This window comes from Sus scrofa, chromosome 8 (assembly GCF_054392235.1).
Source record: "Sus scrofa isolate SSC_HxYL_T2T_F1_AM1 chromosome 8, Sscrofa_HxYL_maternal_Yorkshire_Landrace_v2.0, whole genome shotgun sequence".
NCBI classification, from domain to species: Eukaryota; Metazoa; Chordata; class Mammalia; order Artiodactyla; family Suidae; genus Sus; species Sus scrofa.
Window position 1 is genome coordinate 137,819,048 of NC_139390.1, and position 24,204 is coordinate 137,843,251.

Below are 24,204 nucleotides of genomic sequence, written 5' to 3' on the forward strand. Positions count from 1 at the left end.
ACAGCTTGTTAACACATAGGAGGAAACAAAAGAGCAGGAAGATGGAAAAAGAGGAGGGCTATAGGGAGACAAGGAATGCCCAGTGGACGCAGATGGTGTAGATTTACGTGACAAGGCAGGAGGCAGAACTTCAAAAATAAAATCTACATTTTCAATGTAAATTTAAATTAATCTTCTAAATTAATTACATAATGTTCTTTTAAAAAACTGTAAGCACTGGAAGTTCCCTGGTGATCTAGCAGTTAAGGATCCAGTATCGTTACTGCTATGGCATGGGTTTAATCCCTAGCCTGAGACTTTCTGCATACCACAGGCATGGCCAACAAACAAACAAACAAAAAACCTCTAAGAACTGAAAAGAAATCAAATACACCTTCTCTGACCTAATCTTATTCCAATTTAAACTTCTGGAATGGAACCAATACAAATAAGAACTTAAAACGAACCACAGGACCAAAAATATATTGTTTGTTTGTGTTAAGTTCACTCCTGAGTCTAGATGGAGAATGATGTTCTAGGTGCCTCCCCTTCTCTAGGAGATCGAAATTTCAGGGCACCAAGAGACAATGAAACCAAGAGGCAGAGGGTTTCATTCAGAGGAATGTCCTATGTTTCCTACCAAATATCAAGCCATCTTTAGCTGTCACAGGCCCGGCTTTCCACCCTCGACCTGAAGGACAACGCACTCACTGGTCCATCGGGGGGGGGGGGGGGGGGGGGGGGCGCTGACATACGCATGGCCCGTTTTGCCCATGCCTTTCAAACCAATCTCTGCAGGTTTGGCTGGGCTACCTTTCCAGCTAGAGGAAAGAATATTCAAGGCCTTTTCCCTGTTTTTTTTCCAGGGACAAAACTGGTAGACCTGCTGAGAAATCTAATTACAACCCCCTTTCATGGTGAAATCCAATTACAACCTCTCCAGCAGTGAAAGCCAATCCTTTTGATACAAAAAGAAACTAAACAAAGAGGTTTCAGACTCTGGGATGTGTCTGTGTTCTGCTTCCTTTCTTAGGCATCTATGAAGAAAGGTTGCAGTGACCTTGACCTGCTTTGCTTAGGAAAAATGGGCATACTGTAACTACCCTATGCCCATAAGAAGGAAAAATATTTTTATATCCAATGCCAGGAACTTCTGGAGATTTTCTCAAGGATCCATTGCTTGAGTAAAGCAAAATCTTCCACATACACACTTTTGATTCAGCAAGATGACTTTTCTTTTTGAACTTGAAATGCCATGTTAAACAAGAAAAAAAATGCAGTGAGTTATTTAAGCTAGTATCCTCTTATAATCTTTTCCTGGCATCTTCAATGCCTTGTGCCACCCTTTCGGCCAACCCATTCCCTTGAGGGAAATGAGAAACGGCAGTGCTACCTGAAGAAGGGTCACCCCAAATCCCTAAAACCTAACTGAGATTAATGGACACAGTTCTCCAAACAGTCATTTATGGAAATAAATATTTTACAAATACCTGGAGAAAGTCCACAATTGTTAAAACAGTAAAATTACAAGCCACATTCTAATGAAATCTCTATCACTGCAACATCATCACCGCAGAACACTAAATACGTGCAAGACCCAGATTTGCAGCATTTCCCTCTAAACGGGCACAGGTTTTAGAAGGAGCATCCAGGCAACCAGTAAGTTTTTAATTGCATATGAATGGAGTAAGGACAGGTATATGCTTTTGTTTGTTTGTTTCTTCGTTTGCTTAAATAGGATAAAATTCACCATAAATTCAATTACAGTGCTATGCCCATAGAGTTAATAAAAGTACATAAACAAGGATAAGAATCCACCATTCAAAGTGACCCTCAAGTAACTCCAAAAGTAATGAATTTTTACCTTACTCAATTCGACTTGAGTTACCCGATCATTTTAATAGTATGATAGAGGGACCCAATGGGAAGGTAGCCTGAAATCTACGAAAGTCAGAAGAACCGATCTTGATAATGGGTCAAAGAAAACCTGTAGCTGGTTTCAAGATGCCACAATTGGTCAGATCTTCATGCTGTCTTAGCACACTTGGAATCATTTTTTAACTATCAAGCCATTTGTTCAGCGAATTTCCCAATCTTTTCTTGGAGACTAAACAACTTTGAACTAACTCTAAATCAACACAGCATTCTGCTGAAATTCAGAAGAAACAAAACACTGAAACAAAACAAAATGCTGAGCTCCAAGTGTCACCTGCCCTTTTCTTTTTCTTCCCTGCTCCCCAGTTCTCGCACATGTAATGGTAAGCTTTGAGGACCTCAGAGGGAGGGGTAGATTAAGCTCTTTCTAGGAAAATGTTTCAGTAGTTTCCTAAAGTATAGGCAGAGGAAACTACTAGAATCTTTTGCTTTAAACCCGGAGCTTAAAGCTTTTGGTGGTCCTGCGTTCTAGATATGTACGAGCTTAAAGCTTTTGGTGGTCCTGCGTTCTAGATATGTACTGCATCTAGATATGTACGGTGTGGGGGTGGAAGCCCAGCATCAGCTCCCTATTAAAACACCTGACTGATGTCTTCTTGTGATATGAAAACAGTTTAAAGTGACTGATTTCAAAAGCAAATGTTTTCTTATAATTTGAAAGATACTCTGATAGGAATATTGCAAATTCCTATAGCCTGAGATCTGAATAGGATTCACTTCTTTTCTTTCCCAAAGGGTAACACACAAAAACCCAGCCCATGCTTACTCTACATTTGGTTCTTTGTTGTTTGATTTTTCCCAACTCCTGTGTTTTACATGGTGGCCCCCGTAAGGGCTGAGGTTATGGTTATAGCTGGAGGTGGCTGACTCACCTCATGCCTCACGGAATCTTGTTAACAGGATTAATCCCTCCAGAGAGCCATGGCCCAGAGTCAATGTGCTGTGTACACTATAGTGCCATGAGACCCCACATAGTCATTGTCCAAAAAGAATCAACAACGCGGTCCCTTGTACAGTATTATTCATCCAAAATACAATTTCGTTTTAATGTGGCTAATTAGGCTACTCTTGATTAGGCAAGTTTCTGTACCTTCTGGGACTAACCATTCAAAAACAGTATTTTTAGAACAATGTTTAAAATGGTCAATCGGACTAAGTAATGAGTTGGGTTTCCTTTGGTGTGGTGAAAGGACTGCAGTGGAAGGGAAAAGAACAGAGAGACAATTTACTTCCCAAGTCTCCAGATTAATCCTGGTGTCACAACATTTCTGAGACTGCATGAAAAGAGAAAGGGGAGAGTAAAGTGAAAAATGCCAAATCCTGACACAAAACACTCCCAGAGTTAATTCAATAACAACTTCAAACCCCATGTGAAATAACCTTTATTGAGTGCTTTATTGAGTCACATTTTAATACCTTGTAGCTTTTGATTCGGTCCAAAGTGAGGGTGGCTACGTTCCATTTAAAAAGAAATACGTGCATGTGCTAAGGCAGTGTTAGGAAGGAAAACTTCTTTCTCCACCCTCTTTTGTTCAGTAATGGGGCTTGCAAATTAAACTGACAAAGGACAGATTCAAAGGTGAAAAAGGTGTATTCATATGCGTACAGAAGCCAACAAAAGTAGTTGGCTCCTTCAGTTGTTAAAGGCCTATAAACCTAGCTCAGGAAGAGAAAGGGAAGGGGGAGAAACAGCTTCTGTAGAAAAAGATTTCTTCGGGGAAAATAAATGAGATGAGAGTTTGTGATGTTTGTCTATAAAGGTATAAGTGGTTCTTCTGTCTTTTTCAAGGTCATAAAATTCCCTTGGAGAGGATTTTACGGTAGATTTACAGCAGGTCTCTCTCCTGGGAGTAGAAGCCACCCTAAAGAGGAAATTTATGGCAGTTCTCATTTCTCAGAAGTTTCTGCTTTTAGTCAGACAAGGGAAGCTCCAAGAAGGCTTCCTTCTTCATCTGTTGAATCTCCAATGTCTTTATCTTAAAATAACCTTTATAACAACTCTGGGGTTCTGAGTGGGTTCCCACAGCAACTACAGAAAGACTTGAAACAGGGCAACACTGGAGAGGGGGAGACTTTTGTTGGCAGGGCATCTGAATTACATGAAAACCCAGGAGTCTCAAATTTTCAATCAAGGACTGTATGATCTTAGCAGGGAAATGACAGATCCAGGCAGGAACATCGAATTTGGGCATTTGAGGAGAGTGACATTAATGGATAATTTACCAAGGTGTGGGCAGAGCCCGGAGAAGTTCCAAGGGATTGTGAGAATAGACTAGTAAGAGCTACGCTTGTATGCGCCAAGAAAAGAAGGACTTTTTGATCCCAGATAGAAAATGCTGGAAAAGACACTGACAGGGGCTGTGACCATCAGGAGTGGAACACAGTCACAGAGAGGGCCCCGAGAAGACACATACCCTGATTTGACTCTCTTCCTTCCCCAAATCTCTCCCCCGGGGGCACCCCACTGGCAGACCCCCAAGAGAAACCATCAGGCAAAAGAACCAATGATGCAATTCACACAGGCCCTGGGGCAGCCAAGCCTGGAGAAGGCTGGAGAGTGGGTGTGGAGTGGATCTGAGGAAGTAAATGGATATGCAGAGGGGAAAAATCTCTTCCCAACGTGGGAAAGGCAGAAGGCCCAGCTGTAGACAGCTGTGTCGTCTCGCTGCCAGAATACATCTTCTTGAGCTTCCCCTCTGAAGGCATATATAAACCTAGGCTTTTCACCCTAGTTTCAAAGACCTCCTCCAACCCCAGCCAAGAAATCCATTAGGCTTTATTGAATCTTTCTTTCACAGAAGTCAGGGAATGTGTAACATTGCACCACTGGGACAAGCGGTAGTTTTCTTGATTCAGTGTGTCAGCCTTCATCCAGGCATATGAGAAACCCGACCATGCACTGAATCTTGGTGAGAGTGCTTTCTTTAGCAGTTCACACAAAAATTATGCATCAAAGCCCACCATTGTCTCCCAACACCATGAGCATGAGGCTACTTGGAACTGTTCTTAGGTACATTTTGCTGCTTTTCTTACTCCTGGAAGAGAACCCAGTCAATAATTCTTGGTACATTCACAGAGCTGAAAGCACTTGAAATTCCTCTCCCAACTAACTGAACTTAATAACCGACTTACTCTATTAACAGAAGAAGAGAGACAATTTCCATTGAAGCCAAAGTGGGTCTAGTGGCTGGTAGAGTTTAACTAATAAGGGAAGTTCAAATAAGAGCAGTCAGAGGAGAAGAAAGCTAAGAACCTGGCATTCAGAGAAAAGAAATTCCAAGGAGGTTGAGAATAAAATAAATTCTGGGCTAGAGAGACAAGCCAGAGGCAGACAAAGGGCTAGGACAGATGTATCTGATCATTGGTAGGCTTCAAAAGGTGAACTGTCGTGCTAGTAATACCATGAAATGAATCATTCAGATATTATTAAGTCCTACAACATGACAGATAGCTCAGGCCTTCAGATGAGCCATACTCAGGAGGGGATTCAGAACTTGCGAACCAGAAGTTTACAAGCGTGTAAAGCTTTCTTTTTTAAAAAACAGAAAAATCAAAATCAGGCATAGGGCTTTGTAAGGGGCCTATACAAGTAAGGATCCCTAAAACTTACACTTCTTAGCTTTGTGGTACATCCGCCTCTGGTTATACTCAACAGTATATGGAATAAATAAATGTAAATATGAAAAACCCAGCATTCACTGAGAAAGAGGCACTTAAATGGCAGATATCAGAATATGATATGAGCAAAGAAAAATAAATATGGCCAAAGTCATTTTTCCCCCACACCACAGGGCTGGGAGTGGTGGAGACTTTCCTGAAGGGCTGGCGAATGCCTCAGGAAAAGGACAGAGCTCTGCCTTTTCTCGTGGGTGAAATGAGACCCACGAGATTGGTAAGTGGTGGGTGACACAGTAAGATGAGGACCCCTAAAAGGAATGATGAGGAGGTGTGGAAACAAGGCTATTGCACAGTCTTGCCAAAGGTGAGCCTGTGGGCATCCTCTAAATATAGTTAAAGCCATCCCTCAATTACACACCAGAGAACAGGGAGAATGTACTCATTTCCCTGAGCTGGAGAATGTCCACGCCAGCCCTTTGGAAAGTCCTGCATCCTTTGGCTTCCATGACCCTCGCTTGTGACTGGGTTCAGTGGCACAGGGGGGGGTGAGGTGACAGGTGGGAATACACGGGTGATACACTTGCCACAGTGCCTGACATATAGTAAAATCTCAAAAGGTATAAGCCATTGCATTTTCTATGACGTTAAACAGCCAATGATAAAAACCTACTTTTTCAGCAAAACAATACCTTGATGAACACGTGTGATTCTACTTCTAATGAATATTTCACTCAAGATCTTTAATGTTCATTTTTATTCTTCATTGCTGCTTATAAATTGTGGCTTTAATCAACAATTACTTCATAATGTCTCAAGATTTTTGTGGGTCAGGTGTTTGGACGGGTCACTCAGAGGTGCTGGGCTGGCAGGTGAGCCCCTCGGAAGGGTCCCAGGTGGCTCCACTCACATGTATGGTGCCTTTGCCAGGACAGGTGGAAAGCTGGGAATCAGCAGGAACCATTGAACAGGGACTTCTGTGGCAATACAGTCTCTTAAAAAGTGGCTTGGAACTCCCAAAACAAGTGCTCCAAGGGGTCAAGGTCAAACTCCCAATGCTTCTTCTGAGCTAACCTCCGAAGTCACAGAACATCACTTTCCACCTCCATCATCTGGTCAAGTACGACACTAAGGCCAGTCCAGATTTGAGGAGAGGAGACTTTGACTTCACCTCTCAGTGGAAGAAGTTAGAGCCATCTTTTCTATATCACACTGTTTACACATATTAAATGAAAAACGTGGGAGTTCCCATTATGGCAAAGCAGAAATAAACCCGACTCATATCCATGAGGATGCGGGTTCGATCCCTGGCCTCGCTCAGTGGGTTAAGGATCAGCGTTGCCATGAACTGTGGTGTAGGTCCCAGATGCCAGCTGAGATCTGGTGTTGCTGTGGCTGTGGTGAGGCCGGCAGCTACAGCTCTGATTGGACCCCTAGCCTGGGAACCTCCATATGCCACAGGTGTGGCCCTTAAAAAAAAAAAAAAAAAAAAAAATGTTAGAAATTCCCTCAAGACAACCACTCACGTAAGTTAGAATAGAGTTGACCTTCGTGGAGGTTTAGTTAGTTCTTCATGGAAGACCTGTTTTTGCCGTATCAAATGTCTCATCTGGATATCCATTTTGATGGTATATGGGCCAGCCAGGGGAGGAACTCCAGGCACTTGAAATTTCCAAATCCTGGGCTTCCTCAGAAAGGACATACCTATACAATGGTGTCTAGAAGTCATCTTTTCAAATTCCAGATAAGCTGCTCCTGAAAGTCTGGTAATGAGACACCTTGTTCCTAGGAGAAGGAGAAAGCTCCATTCAAAGCTCCCCTCCACCTCTCTCTAGACCCAGGAGAAGGAACAGAGGGGCAAAGGAAAGAGAAAACTAACTTAAGAACTCTAAGTAAAAGTCTCTGTGAGGAGTTCCTGCTCTGGTGCAATGGGATGGGCAACATCTTGAGAGCCCTGGGACGAAGGTTCAATCCTGGCCTGGCAAGAGTGGGTTAAGGATCCAGCATTTCTGCGGCTTAAGTTGCAACTACAGCTCAGATCTGATTCCTGGCCCGGGAACTTCACAGGCTGCAGGGCAGCAAAAAAAGGAGAAAAAAAAAAGTCTCTGTGAATTATTATTTATTAGGGTTATGAAGCCTTTTTTGCCTGATGAATGTTTCAAAGAAATGATATCTTTCATTTCATTTCTATAGTTAGTAAAATTGTCAAATGACTATCTGATCACATTTGAATCTCAAAACAACCCTAGAAGATAAAACAGGAAAGCTAATATTGTTTTCCTGTTTTGTAGATGAAGAAACCAGTGACTTGACCAAAGTCTCTTGGCTGCTGAAAAGCAGTGCCAGTCTGGAGTTAGAACTTCCAGTTCTATACACACCACCTGTCTTTAGCTATGCTGCTGCCTTGGAATAAGTTTGTACATTTGGGCAAAATAATATTTATCTACTTGCACATCAATACTGAATATTTAAGTCTTTGAGAATAATAATTCTATATTCAAAAATGTCTCACTTCTGCATGTTTCACATAGTTTTATTTGTTCTTCCTGCAAAAATAATCTGCATCTTATAGAGAGTGCACACCAAATTTTGAATGTCTCCAAATACATGACTTCTTACTTATCCAAGAATAAATGGTGTTCATCATTCTTAGCAAGAACATCATGGGTTTCATTTTCAAAGCACTTTGCAAGCATCCGCTAATTAAGCCTCCTGCAGTCTTCATTTTCACAGTTATTTTCAAAAACCTCTTATTTTCCGGGATAGTTCTCCACTCTGTCTTATTACACAAATTAGCACATTTGTTTCATTCTTAAAATAAGAAGTGAAAGGCCACGGAATTATTTTTGATCAATGTGTGGCAAATACAACTCGCTCGGTGAGACAAAAACGCCCAGTGATGGGTCTGAAGGACCGAGCGGGACACAGCAGAGGAACGTGGGGCCTCCAGCATTCGAGACACTGGGTGGTTCCACAAAGTCCTATCTTTACACATACAACACAGGCATCTGCTTTACAGCTGAAAACTTGAGGTGGTTTCCTCCTAGGATCCTTCTAAATGAGGTAACCATATTCTGTCTTTATGTTTTACTTTTGATTTCAGGATGGAAATAAACATTAGACCCCTAAAAATTAGGTCCAGCCAAAGACACAATAATAATCAGGGACCATGCAGAAAATATTGGGGTTGACTCCCAAAAGGCCTGCAGAACTGGCCACCTAAATTCATACGATGTCCCTATACTTATCCTATCTTAATATGTCTTCTCCACCGATAGGCCCAAATTCTCAGCACTCTTGGGTTCTCAGCTCCTTTGGGTTAAAGCCAATGTGAAGATTTCTCTTACCTAAGACTAGAAAGGCACTAACTCAGGAATTTTCTTATCTCCTATCTATGGATTAGATGCAGGCAGAAAACTAGAATTTAGATGTGTGGAATATAGAACAAGTGAGTTTGTTTTATTGTGTGAACTAATGTAAAAATATTCTGGAACTAGGACTCTCGGGCAGTTTAAAATCACCAAGGGGAAGAAGACACGGAGAAAAAGTAAGGAACACTAAAGATTCATTTCCCTCATACCACACCAAATATAAGCCCTAAGTGGCTATCATGACACTACTGATGACAGGCACCAGGCAGAGCAATGGAAATAATAATCCTTTACACGCATATGTTATTTCAGAGTTTGTGAAGAACTTCCTTGCCTGAGTGGCTCCCTTTGACCCTGGATTTGTTATTCCCATTCTACAGATGAAGTTTGGAGAGGTTAAGTAATTTGCTCAAAGCAGCATTTAGTACTGGGCAGAGCCAGGGACCAAAGCCAGACTTCTTTTTTTTTTTTTTTTTTGTCTTTTTTTTGTCTTTTGTTGTTGTTGTTGTTGCTATTTCCCGGGCCGCTTCCTCGGCATGTGGAGGTTCCCAGGCTAGGGGTCAAATCGGAGCTGTAGCCACCGGCCTACGCCAGAGCCACAGCAACGCGGGATCCGAGCCGCGTCTGCAACCTACACCACAGCTCACGGCAACGCTGGATCGTTAACCCACTGAGCAAGGGCAGGGACCAAACCCGCAACCTCATGGTTCCTAGTCGGATTCGTTAACCACTGCGCCACGACGGGAACTCCAAAGCCAGACTTCTGATTTCTAATCTGCAGCCTGTTCTGCGAGACCAGGTTGAAAGCCCTGGATTCTGAGTCCACAGCACAGCCTTCTGGTCCTGGATCACCTCTTAAGCCCGGCACATTTAGCCAAATACTGTAGATTCCTCGAGCTTCTCTTTAGAGTTAAATGTTATCTACCCTCTTTTCCTTAGTGTATAAAATGAGATGGCATACAAGAAAATATGTTATAGGATTTGAAATCCTGTATAAATGTGCAGAAAATATAACGAAATCCAATTAACGAATTGATAATTCTAGCGCCCTTGCCTCAACGCATCCTGACAGATAAGCGTTCCTCCCTTTCGTGTGGAAGAACAAAGAACCCCTTCTTCTCTGCAAAGTTAAACCTTCCACCAGTGCTTACATTAGACCAGCGAATATTTATCAAGGGCTTACTGGGACTCTATTATCTCATTTAACCTCCATTCTCACTTTACAGATAAAGAAATGAGCTGAATAATTTATCCAATATTATGCAAATTAAGTACTGGAGCCCAGGAAGTCCTGTTCCACAATCTATGTCTTTATCACGGTGCAATACTGCCTTCCCACTGACTCCAGCAACTTCTTCGTTTTCCTCCATTTCAGTTATCTATTACTGCGTAACAATCCAAGCCAAAATTAAATGACTTAAAACGAACCATCTTGGGAGTTCCTCTGTGGCTCAGCAGGTTAGAGGCCTAGCATTGTCACCGCTGTGGCTGCGGTCCCTGCTATGCTAGGGTAGCTGCTGGGGTGCAGATTCAATCGCAGCCCGGGAACTTCCACATGCCACAGGTGCAACCAGAAACAAAACAAAAAAGTCACCTTATTTGCACATGATTCTGCAACCTGAACTGACCTTAGATGGGTCATTCTTCTGTTGATCTTGTCTGGAGTGACTCGTGAGGACACAGCAAGCTGGGCACTCAGCTGGGGCTGAACCACCCCACGTGGTCTCTCATTCTCCAGGATTCTCTTCTCGTGGCTGCCTGTCAGTCCGGGTCTGGAATAGCCTCTAGCCCAAGGTTTTTTACAGCCTGGCAGAGGCTTCCCCAGGAGGACAAATCCCACTGTGCAAATGCTTCCCAGGCCTCTGCTGGCATCATACTTGCTAAGGTCCCATTGGCCAGAACTAGTCACAAAGCCAAGGGCAAAGTCACAGGCCATGAGAGGCAGAAGGTGGGGTTCACTGGGGGCCCTCGCTGTTTGCCACGTCTCCTGGTTTCCCCCGTCTTCTCCTTCATTACTTATGCTTCCCCCTCCGCACAGAAAACACTTGGATGACCACATGAGAATACAGATAAAAACCTCCTGTGACTGCACCTTCCGCTTTAGCTACCGTCTTACTCCCCTTTCTTTCATAGCCAACCAACCTGAGAGAGGTCTACACTCCCTGTCTTCCCTCCATCACTGTCTGTCTACACCCCGGTCACTACAGACTGGCCCCCACTAACACTCCTGCACCCAAACTACTCTCCCTCAATGCTCCAATAACCTCTGCATTTCCAAAGGCAGTGGCTAAGCCCTGGCCTTCTTTATGCTGACCTCGCTGTAACACGTAACACGTTTTCTTTTCCTTATATGACTCTCCTTTCTCTCATCCTCTCTCTTTAGTTCTCCCCATCCCTCTAATGGCAACTAATGGTATTCACTCACAAAGTTCTGGATCGCACCCTCTGTTCTATTCACTGTATATCTTTTTATGCCAAAAGCATTCAAACTATATCTTCAGCCCCAAAACTCTATGCTACCTCCAGACTCATTTATCTAAACACATCTCTACTCAAATTCAACAAGTCCAAAACTAACTCATCATCTTTCTTCTAGGACCAGATTCTCTAATCTTAGTATTAACACCAACATTTACTCAGTTCCCCAAATTAGAAATGTGATAGCCCAGAATTCCTGTCGTGGCTCAGTGGTTACTGAATCCGACTAGGAACCACGAGGTTGTGGGTTCGATCCCTGGCCTTGCTCAGTGGGTTAAGGATCCGGTGTTGCCGTGAGCTGTGGTGTAGGTTGCAGACTCAGCTCAGATCCTGCGTTGCTGTGGCTGTGGCATCAGCTAGCAGCTACAGCTCCAATTTGACCCCTAGCCTGGGAACCTCCATATGCCGCGAGTGCGGCCCTAGAAAAGACAAAAAAAAAAGGGGGACAGCCCAAGACTCTTCCTTCTCTTCTTCGCACAATATACGATGTGTCATGAAGTCTTGCCTGTTTTGCCTTTAACTATTTCTCAGAGCTGCCCAGTGGGTACACCGGCAAATGCTTAAAAACCAGCTTTTGTGGGAGAGAGGAGGATTAGTAACATTTGATGACTTCCACGGTGTAACCCTCCCACCACAGCTGATTTCAAGCTACTACCGTGACATCGCTGGACAGAACTGGGAAGAGAATTACCACACATTATACAGTAGTTCCATCTACAGATACAACAGGCAAAAATAACCTCAAGAGAGTAATAATAAATGTAGTAAAATAAGTACAAAGTGGTGAGTTTTGAGTATTTATGTCTTTTGTTTTCAATACAGTTAATTTAATTATGTGCATACAATTTAATTTTCAATGATGGCTTTGTTTAATCACCAGCTCACAAAATCCCTGAAAATTTAACAAATCGTTCTTATGAGCCAGCACCAGCTGGCGCGATCCCTCTCTTTTCCATTCTCAGGACCAAAGGCAAAATTTGAGGGTCTGACTACTTCCCATCTTGATATTACAATTTCCTCCTAGTAAATCTTTCTACTCCTTTGTCCTCCCCAAAGCAGTCCCAAGGACGCTTTCAAACATTCAAATCTGGTTCTATCACTCCCCTACTTAAAATCAGTCATTGAGTCCTCATGGCTTTTCAGCTGGAACTTAAAACTCTTAGTTTAATGCACAAAGAATTGCCTTGTCTTGAGCTTTAGCTCCCTCTACTTCACCCACAAACACCCTAGGGACTCAAACACGTGCCGTGACCGTCACCTGTGCTGCTTCCCCCTCTCGCCTGCCCGGCCATCTTTCGTCAGCTAACTAGTACTGAGCGCTTTTCAAACCTCGGGTCCAGGACTCCCTCCTCGGAAAGCCTTTTCTCTACAGGGAGGTAGAGCATAGTAGTTAAGACATGGACATAAAACCAAACAGCCAGCTCTTCAACATCAGTTCTGCCACTTAGCTGAGTGACCTTAAACACACTAATTTTTTTTTCCTGTTTTCTATTTTTTTTTCATTTTTTAAAGCTTTAGTGAAGTATGTTGACTTACTATGTTGTGATAATTCCTGCTGTATCACAAGTGATTCAGTGGTACACAGACACACATCCATTCTCTTTCAGATTCTTTTCCCACTTGGATTATCAAAGAATACTGGGGGGAGTTCTACACAGCAGGTCCCACTGGCCGTCATTCCATTGACCTCAGTGTACATAAGCCAGTCCCAAACCCATCGTCCATCCCTCCCACCCTCCACACCCATCTGTCCCCTTTGGTAGCCAAAGCTTGTTTTCAGAGTCTGTGAGTCTGTTTCTGTTGAACGCATCGCTTTAGTCTCCTTACTAATAACACGATGGAAATAAAGGGCCTTGGAGAATCGTTCAGAAGATTCAAAGAGTTAGTATGATCCAAACCCTCAGAAGAGTGCCTATAACTGAAGCACTTAGGACTCAGTAAATGTTAGCGATATTAGCCGCCTCATTGCAAAAGCTTCTTATCTGGATTTCCCGTGCACTCATTCCCATTATCCTTGATGTAAAATCATCAATTTATGTGACCTCCTTCTTTCTAACTCTTCATTCAGGAAGAATGTGGCCCTGTGCTTAGGCAGTGACTAGTAAGAGCTCAATAAATGAAGGAAGGAGTACATCAGTGATGCAAGCTCTGGCCAACTGGACACATCTTTCTTCTTGACTCCTTCAGCTGCATTAGATTTAAGAAAGCGGAGGGAATTTGCGAGATCCTGTGATCAAATTAAAGGGCAATATTTCCCCCAATTTAATTAGCTATACATATTGCTGTAAAGGCTAAAATCAGAAGAAAATTAGTCTTAAAACCCACAACGCTTTTGATGAGACTTGCTTCCCCTTTTGCCGCTACCATTTATAAGACTTGTGCTGAGTGTCTTAACCTAATCCCATTGTTATGTGTGACGCATGTAGGAAAGACCTCTGGAATTAAAGGGAGCTTTGGTAAATGGGCAGGCAAAAGAGACTGGTTTTTTGTTTGTTTGTTTGTTTTTTCTTTTGGCTGTGCCTGTGGCATGTGGGAGTTCCCAGTCCAGGGGCTGAACCCATACCACATCTGTAACCAGAGCCACAATAGTGACAACACAGGATCCTTAACCCGGTGAACCCATGAGGAAATTCCAAAAGAGACGTTAAATGTTCCCATGGAAAATTATTTCTGATCTCACAGCAAAACTTAAATTATATTATTTTCTGAGGCTCTAAGTTGTTGATCCGAGAATCACAATTTGACTTTTATGGAAAATGAAAAAAGAGGAAAAATGCATTGAGCACCTCCTAGGTATCAGGCATTTTTACAAATACTGTTTCTTCTAATCTTCACAAAACTGAATTAAATGTTGTATTGGGTTCTCCAAGGTGGGGAGGGTGTTTATATAGAGAAAACTTGATTGATACAAGAAATTAGCTCCAGCAATTATGACACTGATAAAGTTCCATGATTCGCCTTCTTCGAGCTGGAGACCCAGTACCATGGTGATCTCATGTAACTCTGTGGTCCTAGTCTGAAGGCCTGAGCACCAGGAGCACTGATGGTGTATCCAGTCTTAAGTCAGGAGAAGACCAATGTCCCAGTTCAAAGAGTGAGGCTGAGAGAGCAAATTCTCCCTTATTCTACCGGTTTATTCTATACAGGCCTTCCACAGACTGGATGAAGCCCACCCACACTGGAAGGGCAATCAGCTTTATGCACACAGTCTACTGATTCAAATGCTCATCTCTTTTGGAAATACCCTCGCAGTTGCATCTGGATATAACAGATACCTGGGCATCCCACGGCCCAGTCAAGCTGTCACATAAAATTAACCATCACAAAATGTTATCCGCATTTTCAGATGGGGAATCTGAGGTTCAGAGGGTTAAGTAACTTGCCAAAGATCCCAAGAAGGGCAAGTGTCAGTTCAAGTTCAAATACATATGTTTCTAATCCCAAAGCACCATGCTCCTTCTACTAAGCCCGTAGTTCTCAGTCAGGATGAATTTCCCGCCAGGGTCACTGGGCCATGTCTGGAGACATTTTGGGATGGCATCACTGGTGGGGGATGGGGGTTTGCTACTGATGTCTAGTGGATAGAAAGATGCTGTTAAATATCTTAAAATACAAAGGACAGTCCTCACAACTAAGAATTATCCAGCCCAAAATATTAACAGTGCCAAGATAAAAAAGCCCTACACTAAATACTACTTTACATTTTAACAGGTTTTTCTTTTACAGTAGAATAGTAAAAATATGCTTATCTAAAATAGAAATGACTAGAGTTCCATACACCGATTAACTACTGATGGAATGAGTGAATGAATGTTAAATTCCAGAAGACATTAATGACTCTTTACAGTCAGCATTTACTGAGAATAAAATATTTTAAATTACCATCAATAATAGAGATAGAAAATTGAGTCTATTTATTTACTTGAAGCACTAAATATCATATACAAAATATTTTATTTTTGATACAATAAAATCATAAAATATGTATTTTTAGTGAGTTTAGTAATTTAAGGGTAGCAGCACTTTGTGGGTCTGAGATTCATAGAATTATTTCCCATTTTAGGACCATGAACTATTAAGGCTGGAGGATTGCACAGGTCACCCTCTTCACTGTTCATGACCTAAGAAAACTATCTAAGAAAAGGCAATTGACCTGCCTAAGGTCTCCTGGCCAGTTAGGGACAGTGCTGGAGCCAGGATCTAGGTCTCCTGACAGTTTGGTTTTTTCAGTATACCCTGTTTTTTGTTTTGTTTTGGTTTTTGCTTTAACATAACTGCAATGGGAAGAGTTTTCATGGAGGAGGGGTGTGGTGCACTATACATTTTTATTTAAACATTGAGTCAAAGGATATTTAATTTCAGTGCATTTTCCTTGTTTAGACTGCAAAAAGCACTAATTAAAGGGACTTTTCTCTATCAAATAACACAACCAACCTTCTATGACAAGCAACACAGAAAAAACGTATTTTGCCAAGTACAGAAAACTTTAAACCTTACAATGTTTGGAACTCTTTATTTAGAAACAAACAACCGGGGAGTTCCCACTGTGGTGCAGTGGAAATAAATCCGACTAGCATCCAGGAGGCTCAGGTTTGATCCCTGGCCTCGCTCAGTGGGTCGGGGATCCGGCGTTGCCAAGAGCTGTGATGTAGGTCCCAGATGTGGCTCAGATCCCACGTTGCTGTGGCTGTGGTGTAGGCTGGCAGCTACAGCTCCAAGTCGACCCCTCACCTGGTAACTTCCATATGCCACAGGTGTGGAGGTAAAAAGAAAAAGAAAAGAATAAGAACTACACCCAACCCCAGCCAGGGTTCAGACTGGCAGATGGAGAGATCCTCTGCAAGAAAGTGTAGACAGGCCATTCTTTTCAGAGGGTTCATGTGGATACCAATTTACTTAGCATCTCTGAGCCTCACATGGCTCATCGCTAAACTCAAAAAGTTAATTTGGAGCCAACTAAAACTCAAATGCAAGGCAACTAAGAAAAATGATACAAACCAAGTACAATTGCCAGCATCCCTCACAGATCCAGCCAAGAGTTTTTGCCACGAAGATCTACTGTTGCTGAGAAGATCAATGGTTCAAGAAAAACTGCAAATCTTGAATTTAACATGAAAGCTCCCAAGTTTAAAATGCTAGTTTAAAACACACGGTGCCTGCAAAAGCCAACCCAACTGCAGGCAGCCGCCAACGCACAGATTGCCAAAGTGAGACTCGAAATCAGGTGACCGTGGATGGTCCCCGGAGGACAGTGCGATGTCTCCTTCCTAAAAATCCGAACTGAATGTGTGAGTTTCTCCAACACTGAAGAGGCAGAGTCTGTTTTATCCAAATCTGACACACTACGTTACATCACTTTGTGACGTTTATTTTCACCATGAATATTCTCGTATCTCCGGACCCAAGATCTGCATACAGCCTTTATCCAAGGAAGCACAGTCATCACCCAACACAGGTTCTGTCAAACACAGCTGGACCAAAAACTCAAGGAGTCATTCTCACGGGGACACGACTAGGTAAAAACTGTCATTAATCTGTCTTTCCAGACATGGGAGTCCACAAAGACAAAAGCTGCCTTTATTTTTATTTTTATTTTTTATTTTTTTTGTCTTTTTGCTACTTCTTGGGCCGCTCCCGCGGCATATGGAGATTCCCAGGCTAGGGGTTGAATCGGAGCTGTAGCTGCTGGCCTCCACCAGAGCCACAGCAACACAGGATCCGGGCCGCATCTGCAACCTACACCACAGCTCACGGCAACACGGGATCCTTAACCCACTGAGCGAGGCCAGGGATCGAACCCGCAACCTCATGGTTCCTAGTCAGATTTGTTAACCACTGAGCCACGACGGGAACTCCAAAAACTGCCTTTAAATATAAAGGATGGTATCAAGTTCAATACTTGCTAAGAAGAGTATCTTTTAACTTTCACAAGGAAACATATTTACCTACCACTGCTAACTATCTTCTTGGTTTACAGGGCTAGAAAGATGAAGACTCTGCTTTTTCTCCTGTACATTTTGGGAACGGCAGCTGCAGTCCCGGTAAACATCCTTTCTTCTGCTGTTACATCTCCCCCTCCTGACATTTAGTTTAGATTAAATCCATCATTTAGATGAAAATGTTATGGGAACTCCTTGGTGGCTCAGCAGGTTAAGGATCTGGCATTGTCACCACTCCAGCTTGGGTTGCTGCTGTAGCCGGGGTTTAGTTCCTGGCCTGGGAATTTTAGCATGCTGTGGGCACAGACTAAAAGAAAAAAAAATTTTTGTGAAGTTTTTATATAATGGTTTGAAATTCTCTTTTTTATTTCAATCGTATTACTTTTTTCCCAAGCAGGGAATGACTAGAAAAAAAAATGAAATAAATTTTTTCCTTCTTTAAGAACCATCAGGTTCGACAAGATACAATTAAATATGCGGCTGTTAACGAACAATTTATTAGCCTGGGATGCCCAAATACCAAAGAGAAAAGGAAAAAATAAGTTCTCCTATGGAAGCTTATCACACTTATATGAGAAATCTAAGAAATTAGTATAAGAAATCTTGGAGCAAATACCCACACTCTCCAGCAGCATTTTCTTTAAGATTAACGCATACTGGTTGAGAAATTCCAAGTCTATAGTAAAAACAGGAGCCAAGAGGTGAAGGGCAGGAAATGGTATGGACTCCAACTTATCCTCGGGGGTCTGCCCGAGCAAACTCGCAAAGCAGACAGGACTGGAACACTCCTTTCTCCACAGTCAGATATACCAGCCCCACCACTCACACAGCAGTAAATCAGCTACACACAGATTGGATCCTTTGAGACAATGTCAGCAGCCTCAAAATACCTGAAAGCTGCCTAATTTGATTGGTTGTTTAATGGAGCCATGGCTTGATGATCATTTGGGTATCTCCTAAATGATCCATATCATCCTTTTTTAAAAATGATTTTGATGTGTCCCAAGATAGCTGGTGTACAGTGTTCTGTCAATTTGCTACTGTATAGCAAGGTGACCCAGGCACACACACATATATACATTCTTTTTCTCACACTACCCTCCACCACGCTCCATCCATGTCATCCTTAATCACATGAAAGGACTGGCGCCAACTTTTCCTTTTCACCAAAGGGGGGGAAATCCACCTCCTTAAAATAGACCTCTTTTCCCTTCTCGATTTACCTCTTGTCCCTCTCTCCTTCCCTCTCCACTGCATCTAAGAGTCTCTCCTTGCTTGGGCGATAGCTAGTGGCTAGCTTCCGGCTGACAGAGGGGTCCGCAGAAATAACAACATGCCACCCAGAACGAGTTGTTCTTAGAAAACAGAATTTATGACCACCTCTGAGAATCGTGCCTAAGTAGTGAGGAGCTGCTCCAGCTGGAACCAAATACTGTCCTCTGAAATTACAACAGGGGAATAAATTACATGCAGCACAGAGGGAAGTTCCCACAGAACCACTGTTTTCTTCTGAAAATGTGGTTTGCCTCTGCAGCTGTTGTCACTCTGTAAACAGGCATCAGAAGTGTCTTTGAACCAAATGTTTGAATGACACGCCTACACATAGACACATTCCAGATGCTTCCCCTTCAGGACAATTTGTTTTCATACAGACCCAGGCAAATGCTCAAAAGCTAAGTATCTTCTCAAAGGATTTACCTATTAAAAAGCTTGTGTGGTTGTCCCCTCTGTCTAAATTCTCCAGACCTAAGTGGATTCTGTCTGGTTAAGAACCTTCCAGAGGATATGTTGTTACAAATATATACGTGGACACAGAAGGCCACGTTCTGAAATTTTCTGAAGAATAAGCTGCCGTGGTTCCTGTGCATTTCCTCCAGCTTTTTGCTGAGGGGAGTGGAGGAGAAAAGGCATCGAGAGCAGTCTCCACGAATAAGCCGAAAATCTCCTCCACAACTGTCCTCCCTCAGGCCCCGGACGGCAACTTGCCAAACTGGTCACCATTCTTTCTCCACATTCCTCTTAAAAATGGCTTCTTTGGGGAGTTCCCGCCCTGGCTCAGTGGAAACGAATCTGACTAGTATCCATGAGGATGTGGGTTCTATCTCTGGCCTCACTCAGTGGGTTAAGGATCTGGCATTGCCATGGGCTGCAGTTGCAGACGCATCTCGTATCTGGCCCTGCAGGAGCTGTGGCGTAGGCCAGTGTCCACAGCTCCAATTCAACCCCTAGCCTGGTGGGAACTTCCATGTGCCACAGGTGCGGCCCTAAAAAGCAAAAAAAAAAAAAAAAAAAAAAAAAAAAAGGCTTCTTTGGAAATTTTTTCAAATATTATTTTATTCCTTTTAGTTGAAAAGCTAATAAGAAGCAAGAGAAAAAAACACATCTAAAATAAATCCGTATTCCATGCCGTTCTTTATATTATACAGACAGCACTACAAGACCCGCTAATGGAGCAGAGTGTCAATCCAAATAGAATCTGAATTTTATACTTAGACCGGGACCTGTCTGACACCTGAGTGTCCACAGTATCTCTCTCATAAAGATTTGTGATGAATACCTGCTTAAGATATCAGATTGTTCATCTTATTACTGCTGTATGCTATCATTACTGGTTGTGTTTTTCACCTGGGTCACCTCTTAAAATTCACAAAATGTTTTCAATAGCCTCATCGTGGTACTTTTGCTCACTCCGTCTTGAGAGTGGAGAGTAGAGATGAACGATTTGTAAAACCACCAACAGAGAATACGTAGCAAAATCAAGACTTGAAAGGGGGTCTCGTATCTCTAAGTCCAGTTGTTCAGCTTCTCCATCATGCATCACTGCCCAGCTCTGCATCTACGTCCCCAGTCTTGACAGAGATAGAGCCATTCCTCTAGTGGAAATAATACTCCATAGCTGTTTTTCCCCTCCTAGACCTGGTGTCCTGTTTCACACAGTTTTTGCACTAGTTCTAGATTCAATTATTTTACTATATGACTTCTTGATGGATATAAGACTTACAGCGTTAGAAAAGTACACCAACATTGAAGAAAAGGCTTATAACTTGTTGGGCTAATGGTCAGTGAGTATTTAAAACTTAAGAAAATGTACAGTGCCGTAGCTTATGGTTAATTTAACTTCAACTTTATGCTAAACAACATTTTTCAAAATTATAAAGAATGAATACTCAGTAAAGTTTGAAAAACACAGAAAGCAATTCCAAAAATCAAAGGTTACTATTACTCAAATAATTTTTGCCCTATTTTCCCCAGTCTCTGCCTATAACTTTTTCTTTTTTTTCTTTTTTTGGCCTTTTTGCTATTTCTTGGGCCGCTCCCGCGGCATATGGAGGTTCCCAGGCTAGGGGTCGAATCGGAGCTGTAGCCACCAGCCCACGCCAGAGCCACAGCAACGCGGGATCCGAGCTGCGTCTGCGACCTACACCACAGCTCACGGCAACGCCGGATCCTCAACTCACTGAGCAAGGGCAGGGACCGAACCCGCAACCTCATGGTTCCTAGTCGGATTCGTAACCACTGCGCCACGACGGAAACTCCTATAACTTTTTCTTAATCATGGTTAGGATTTTGTTTTCACTTAAGATTATATCCCAAATATTTGCTTGCTTCTATCTTTAAAAATTCTAGAAAATACCTTTCAATTGATGTTATGAATGAAGCACATTACCCTAATAATGATAAGAAAAGAGTAAGTAGAAATTTTAAATAGTAGCATCTAGATATGAATAGCACAAATGAGTTTTTCATTTTTTCAGACACAAGCCAGGTTCCCATCTGGTCATTCCAACCCAACTGCTGCTTCCTTAAGTTCCTTCCAGCAGGCTGAAACGTTGGTAACAGCGGAGCAGACTGCAACCCCCACTGGAAGGGTTGAAGATGCAGAAAATGAAAAGGAACCAGCAGTGTCCCTAGAAGAGCATCCCCATCATAAGGTAAGAGTAACACAGGTGTACTCACATAATTGTTAAGTCTCCAGAGGTCTTAATTTTAAAGCATATGGTCAAAGAGACTCTCTTGCTGACTCTAAGGTTAATTTTCTTAGGATGGTGATCACATCGACCGCCTCCAATCTCTAAAAGAATTATGAGAACTGATGGGTTTTACTCCTTGGGTTGAAGTGCTACATCATTGTTTTATTTCACAAAATTCAAATTCAGGTTAAACTTGCAGCTATTGGGTGTAAAGAATATCATAGGTAAGTTTACAGACATTATGTGAAGACAAAGAATAACGAATAGTCAACATTGGCTGATGCACTGTAAATATGAGGTAGACACGACATTATCACTTGTTTCAAGGATAAACTCTTTTCTTTTCAGGCTGAAAAATCTTCAGTACTAAAGTCAAAGGAGGAAGACCATGAAGAGTCAGCAGACCAGGACCAGAGTTACAGCCAAAACCTGGGATCACAGGAGCAAGAGAAAAGTGAAAGAGACTTAATTGAGAACTCCGAGTATATGCCAACTGAAGGTACATTGGACCTAAAAGAAGATATGACTCAACCTCAAAAGGAAAAATTCCCAGAGAGCATTGATTCCCTTGGTCATGATGACAGTTCCATTGTAGATTCTAACCAACAAGAAAGTATCACAAAAGCAGAGGAAAACCAAGACTCACATCCTCAACTGAACAGGAGCAGTAAACATAGCCCAGATCTAAGTGACCGAGGAAACCAAGAGCAGGATCCAGATAGTCCAACTGGAAAAGACGAAGGGGAAAAAGAGCCACATGAAGTTGATACCCTCAATGACAACCAAGAAGAGGAGAGAGAAGTGCTCCAGGAGCAGTCTAACAGCGAGCAGGAAGAAGACAGTACCCGATCAGATGACATCTTGGAAGAGTCTTACCAACCAACTCAAGCAAGCAAGATGCAGAAAGATGAATTTGAGCAGGGTAATCAAGGACGAGAAGAGGAAAACGCCAATGCAGAAACAGAAGAGGAAACTGCCTCAAAAATCACTAAGCCCAATCAAGAAAGAGAATGGCAGAGCCCAGAAGGAAAGCCTGGCCTTGAAGTTATCAGCAACCACGAGGAGATGGATAAAAAGACCCTTGCTAAGCCTTTGTTGGTGGAGCCTACTGATGATGATAACGTCATGCCCAGAAATCACGGGGCCGATGATGACAGTGATGATGATGATGAACACAACGCAAGTGAGGACGCCTTCAACCCAAGTGAGGCTTATCTGGAGCGTGAAAGAGCTCCATCCAATTACTACCACACCAAATACAAGGAGCAAAGAGAAAAAGCACATGAGGGTGAGAATGTAGATACCGGCGAAGCTGCAGAAAACCAAGGGGTGAGATTATTTACAATGATGCTTCTTCGATAAGGTGGTTAGCTTTATTACAAAATAGCCATGACCTTTCTCTGTGCTCTTGCCATCTCTTCTGTTTATCTCTATTAGTACATTACTGAAATATATTATAAGTATTTATTTTTCTCTGCATCTCCATCATCAGGCTGAAAATGCCTGATTTATTTGAGGTGCCCTAGAAGTAGGTCCCGGATTTTAGTGCAGTTTGTTTGGGAAGTTCAGGGAACAAAAAGGAGTGGAGGAGTGACACAGGGAAGGAAAGGAAGCTAATCAGGAGTACATTGTTAAAGGCATGTCAAGCACATTCCTCTAAATTATTCCATTTGGAAGGTGAGGGAGCTGTGGCTTTTATACAAGCTGAGAATTACGAGGAGAGGAGTTCATTCCCCAGCATTTCCAGTCTGTCCTGTGAGTAGGCCAGATAGATCGTCATGGTTTTCCAGGCACACGCAGAACTGGCAGCCGAAAGTCCCTGGCACCACCTGGAATGGTAAATTCTGACAGACATGAGGGATGGGAGACATGACAACTGCTGCTCTCATGCCTTAAGAGCAGGTGCCAGATCATAGTCAAGTTGAATCACCAATGTTTATCAAATGGCCTTGAATGTTATAGGAGATCCAGCAATGTTTGTGATTTAGCTATAAAAGCAAAGAACAAAGACTTTAGCTACAATTTTATTAAGCAAACACACACCAAAATGATAATCCGAAAACAGCAGTGGGGTAGTGGAAGGAAAGAAGCATATTGTTGTTTGGTTGTTTAATCAGTTGGGAGCTTTCATGCAAACCCTGACAGCCACCCACCAGGAGCTCTTAACTTTTGCTGTGCAAGGTGAATAGTAATTTCAATTCCTGAAAACTCTGCTGCCACTCTAAAGTAGGAGTCTTCTGGAGTTCCCGTCGTGGCTCAATGGTTAACGAATCTGACTAGGAACCATGAGGTTGTGGGTTCGGTCCCTGGCCTTGTTCAGCGGGTTAAGGATCTGGTGTGGCTGTGAGCTGTGGTGTAGGTCGCAGACGTGGCTTGGATCCCGTGTTGCTGTGGCTCTGGCATAGGCTGTTGGCTACAGATCTGATTAGACCCCTAGCCTGGGAACCTCCATATGCTTCGGGAGCGGCCCTAGAAATGGCAAAAAGTAAAAAAATAATAACAATAAAATAAAATAAATAAAAATTTTTAAAAAGTAGGAGTCTTCTTACATTTTAAAAACCTGGTAAGACATCTTTCCCAGTTGCTTCATAGAGATTACTGATGTGATCACGTGTTAACTACAGAATCACGTGGTACTACTGCATTTCTATTTTCCCAAACTAAAGGGGAGGTCTCAACTTGACATCTGATGTTAGCTGCAACTTTTATTGGAGAGATACGGCACTGAATCCAATTGATAAAGATAAAAATGGCTCCTGTTCTCAAAGTGTTACCATGTGTTTCCATGGTTGTGGCTGGTGTCTGAGATCTGAAATGACGGGGGTATGAAAAGATCTGAGCAGGTATGCATAGTGGAAATATAAATTATGTAATGACTTTCTTCTAAAATAGACTTCAACTTCTGCTCTTGTTATT

At 42.5% G+C, this 24,204-nt stretch overlaps 2 protein-coding genes across 5 annotated transcripts in view; one reads left to right on the forward strand and one right to left on the reverse strand.

The window, feature by feature from the left end:
* NUDT9 (nudix hydrolase 9) overlaps positions 1 to 24,204 on the reverse strand; it is an 89,624-nt gene that overhangs the window by 11,579 nt on the left and 53,841 nt on the right. The gene's annotated exons all lie outside the window — the stretch shown is intronic.
* Positions 1 to 24,204, forward strand: part of SPARCL1 (SPARC like 1) — a 44,031-nt gene that overhangs the window by 7,341 nt on the left and 12,486 nt on the right. For all 4 annotated transcript variants that reach the window (XR_014811769.1, XR_014811768.1, NM_001097422.2 and 1 more), the window contains 3 exons: positions 17,356 to 17,419; positions 21,073 to 21,249; positions 21,637 to 22,617. Coding sequence is in view for 2 of the 4 variants with exons in the window: in NM_001097422.2 (NP_001090891.2) it covers positions 17,366 to 17,419; positions 21,073 to 21,249; positions 21,637 to 22,617 (1,212 nt within the window). In the remaining 2 variants the exon portion in view is untranslated. The remainder of the gene's footprint in view (positions 1 to 17,355; positions 17,420 to 21,072; positions 21,250 to 21,636; positions 22,618 to 24,204) is intronic.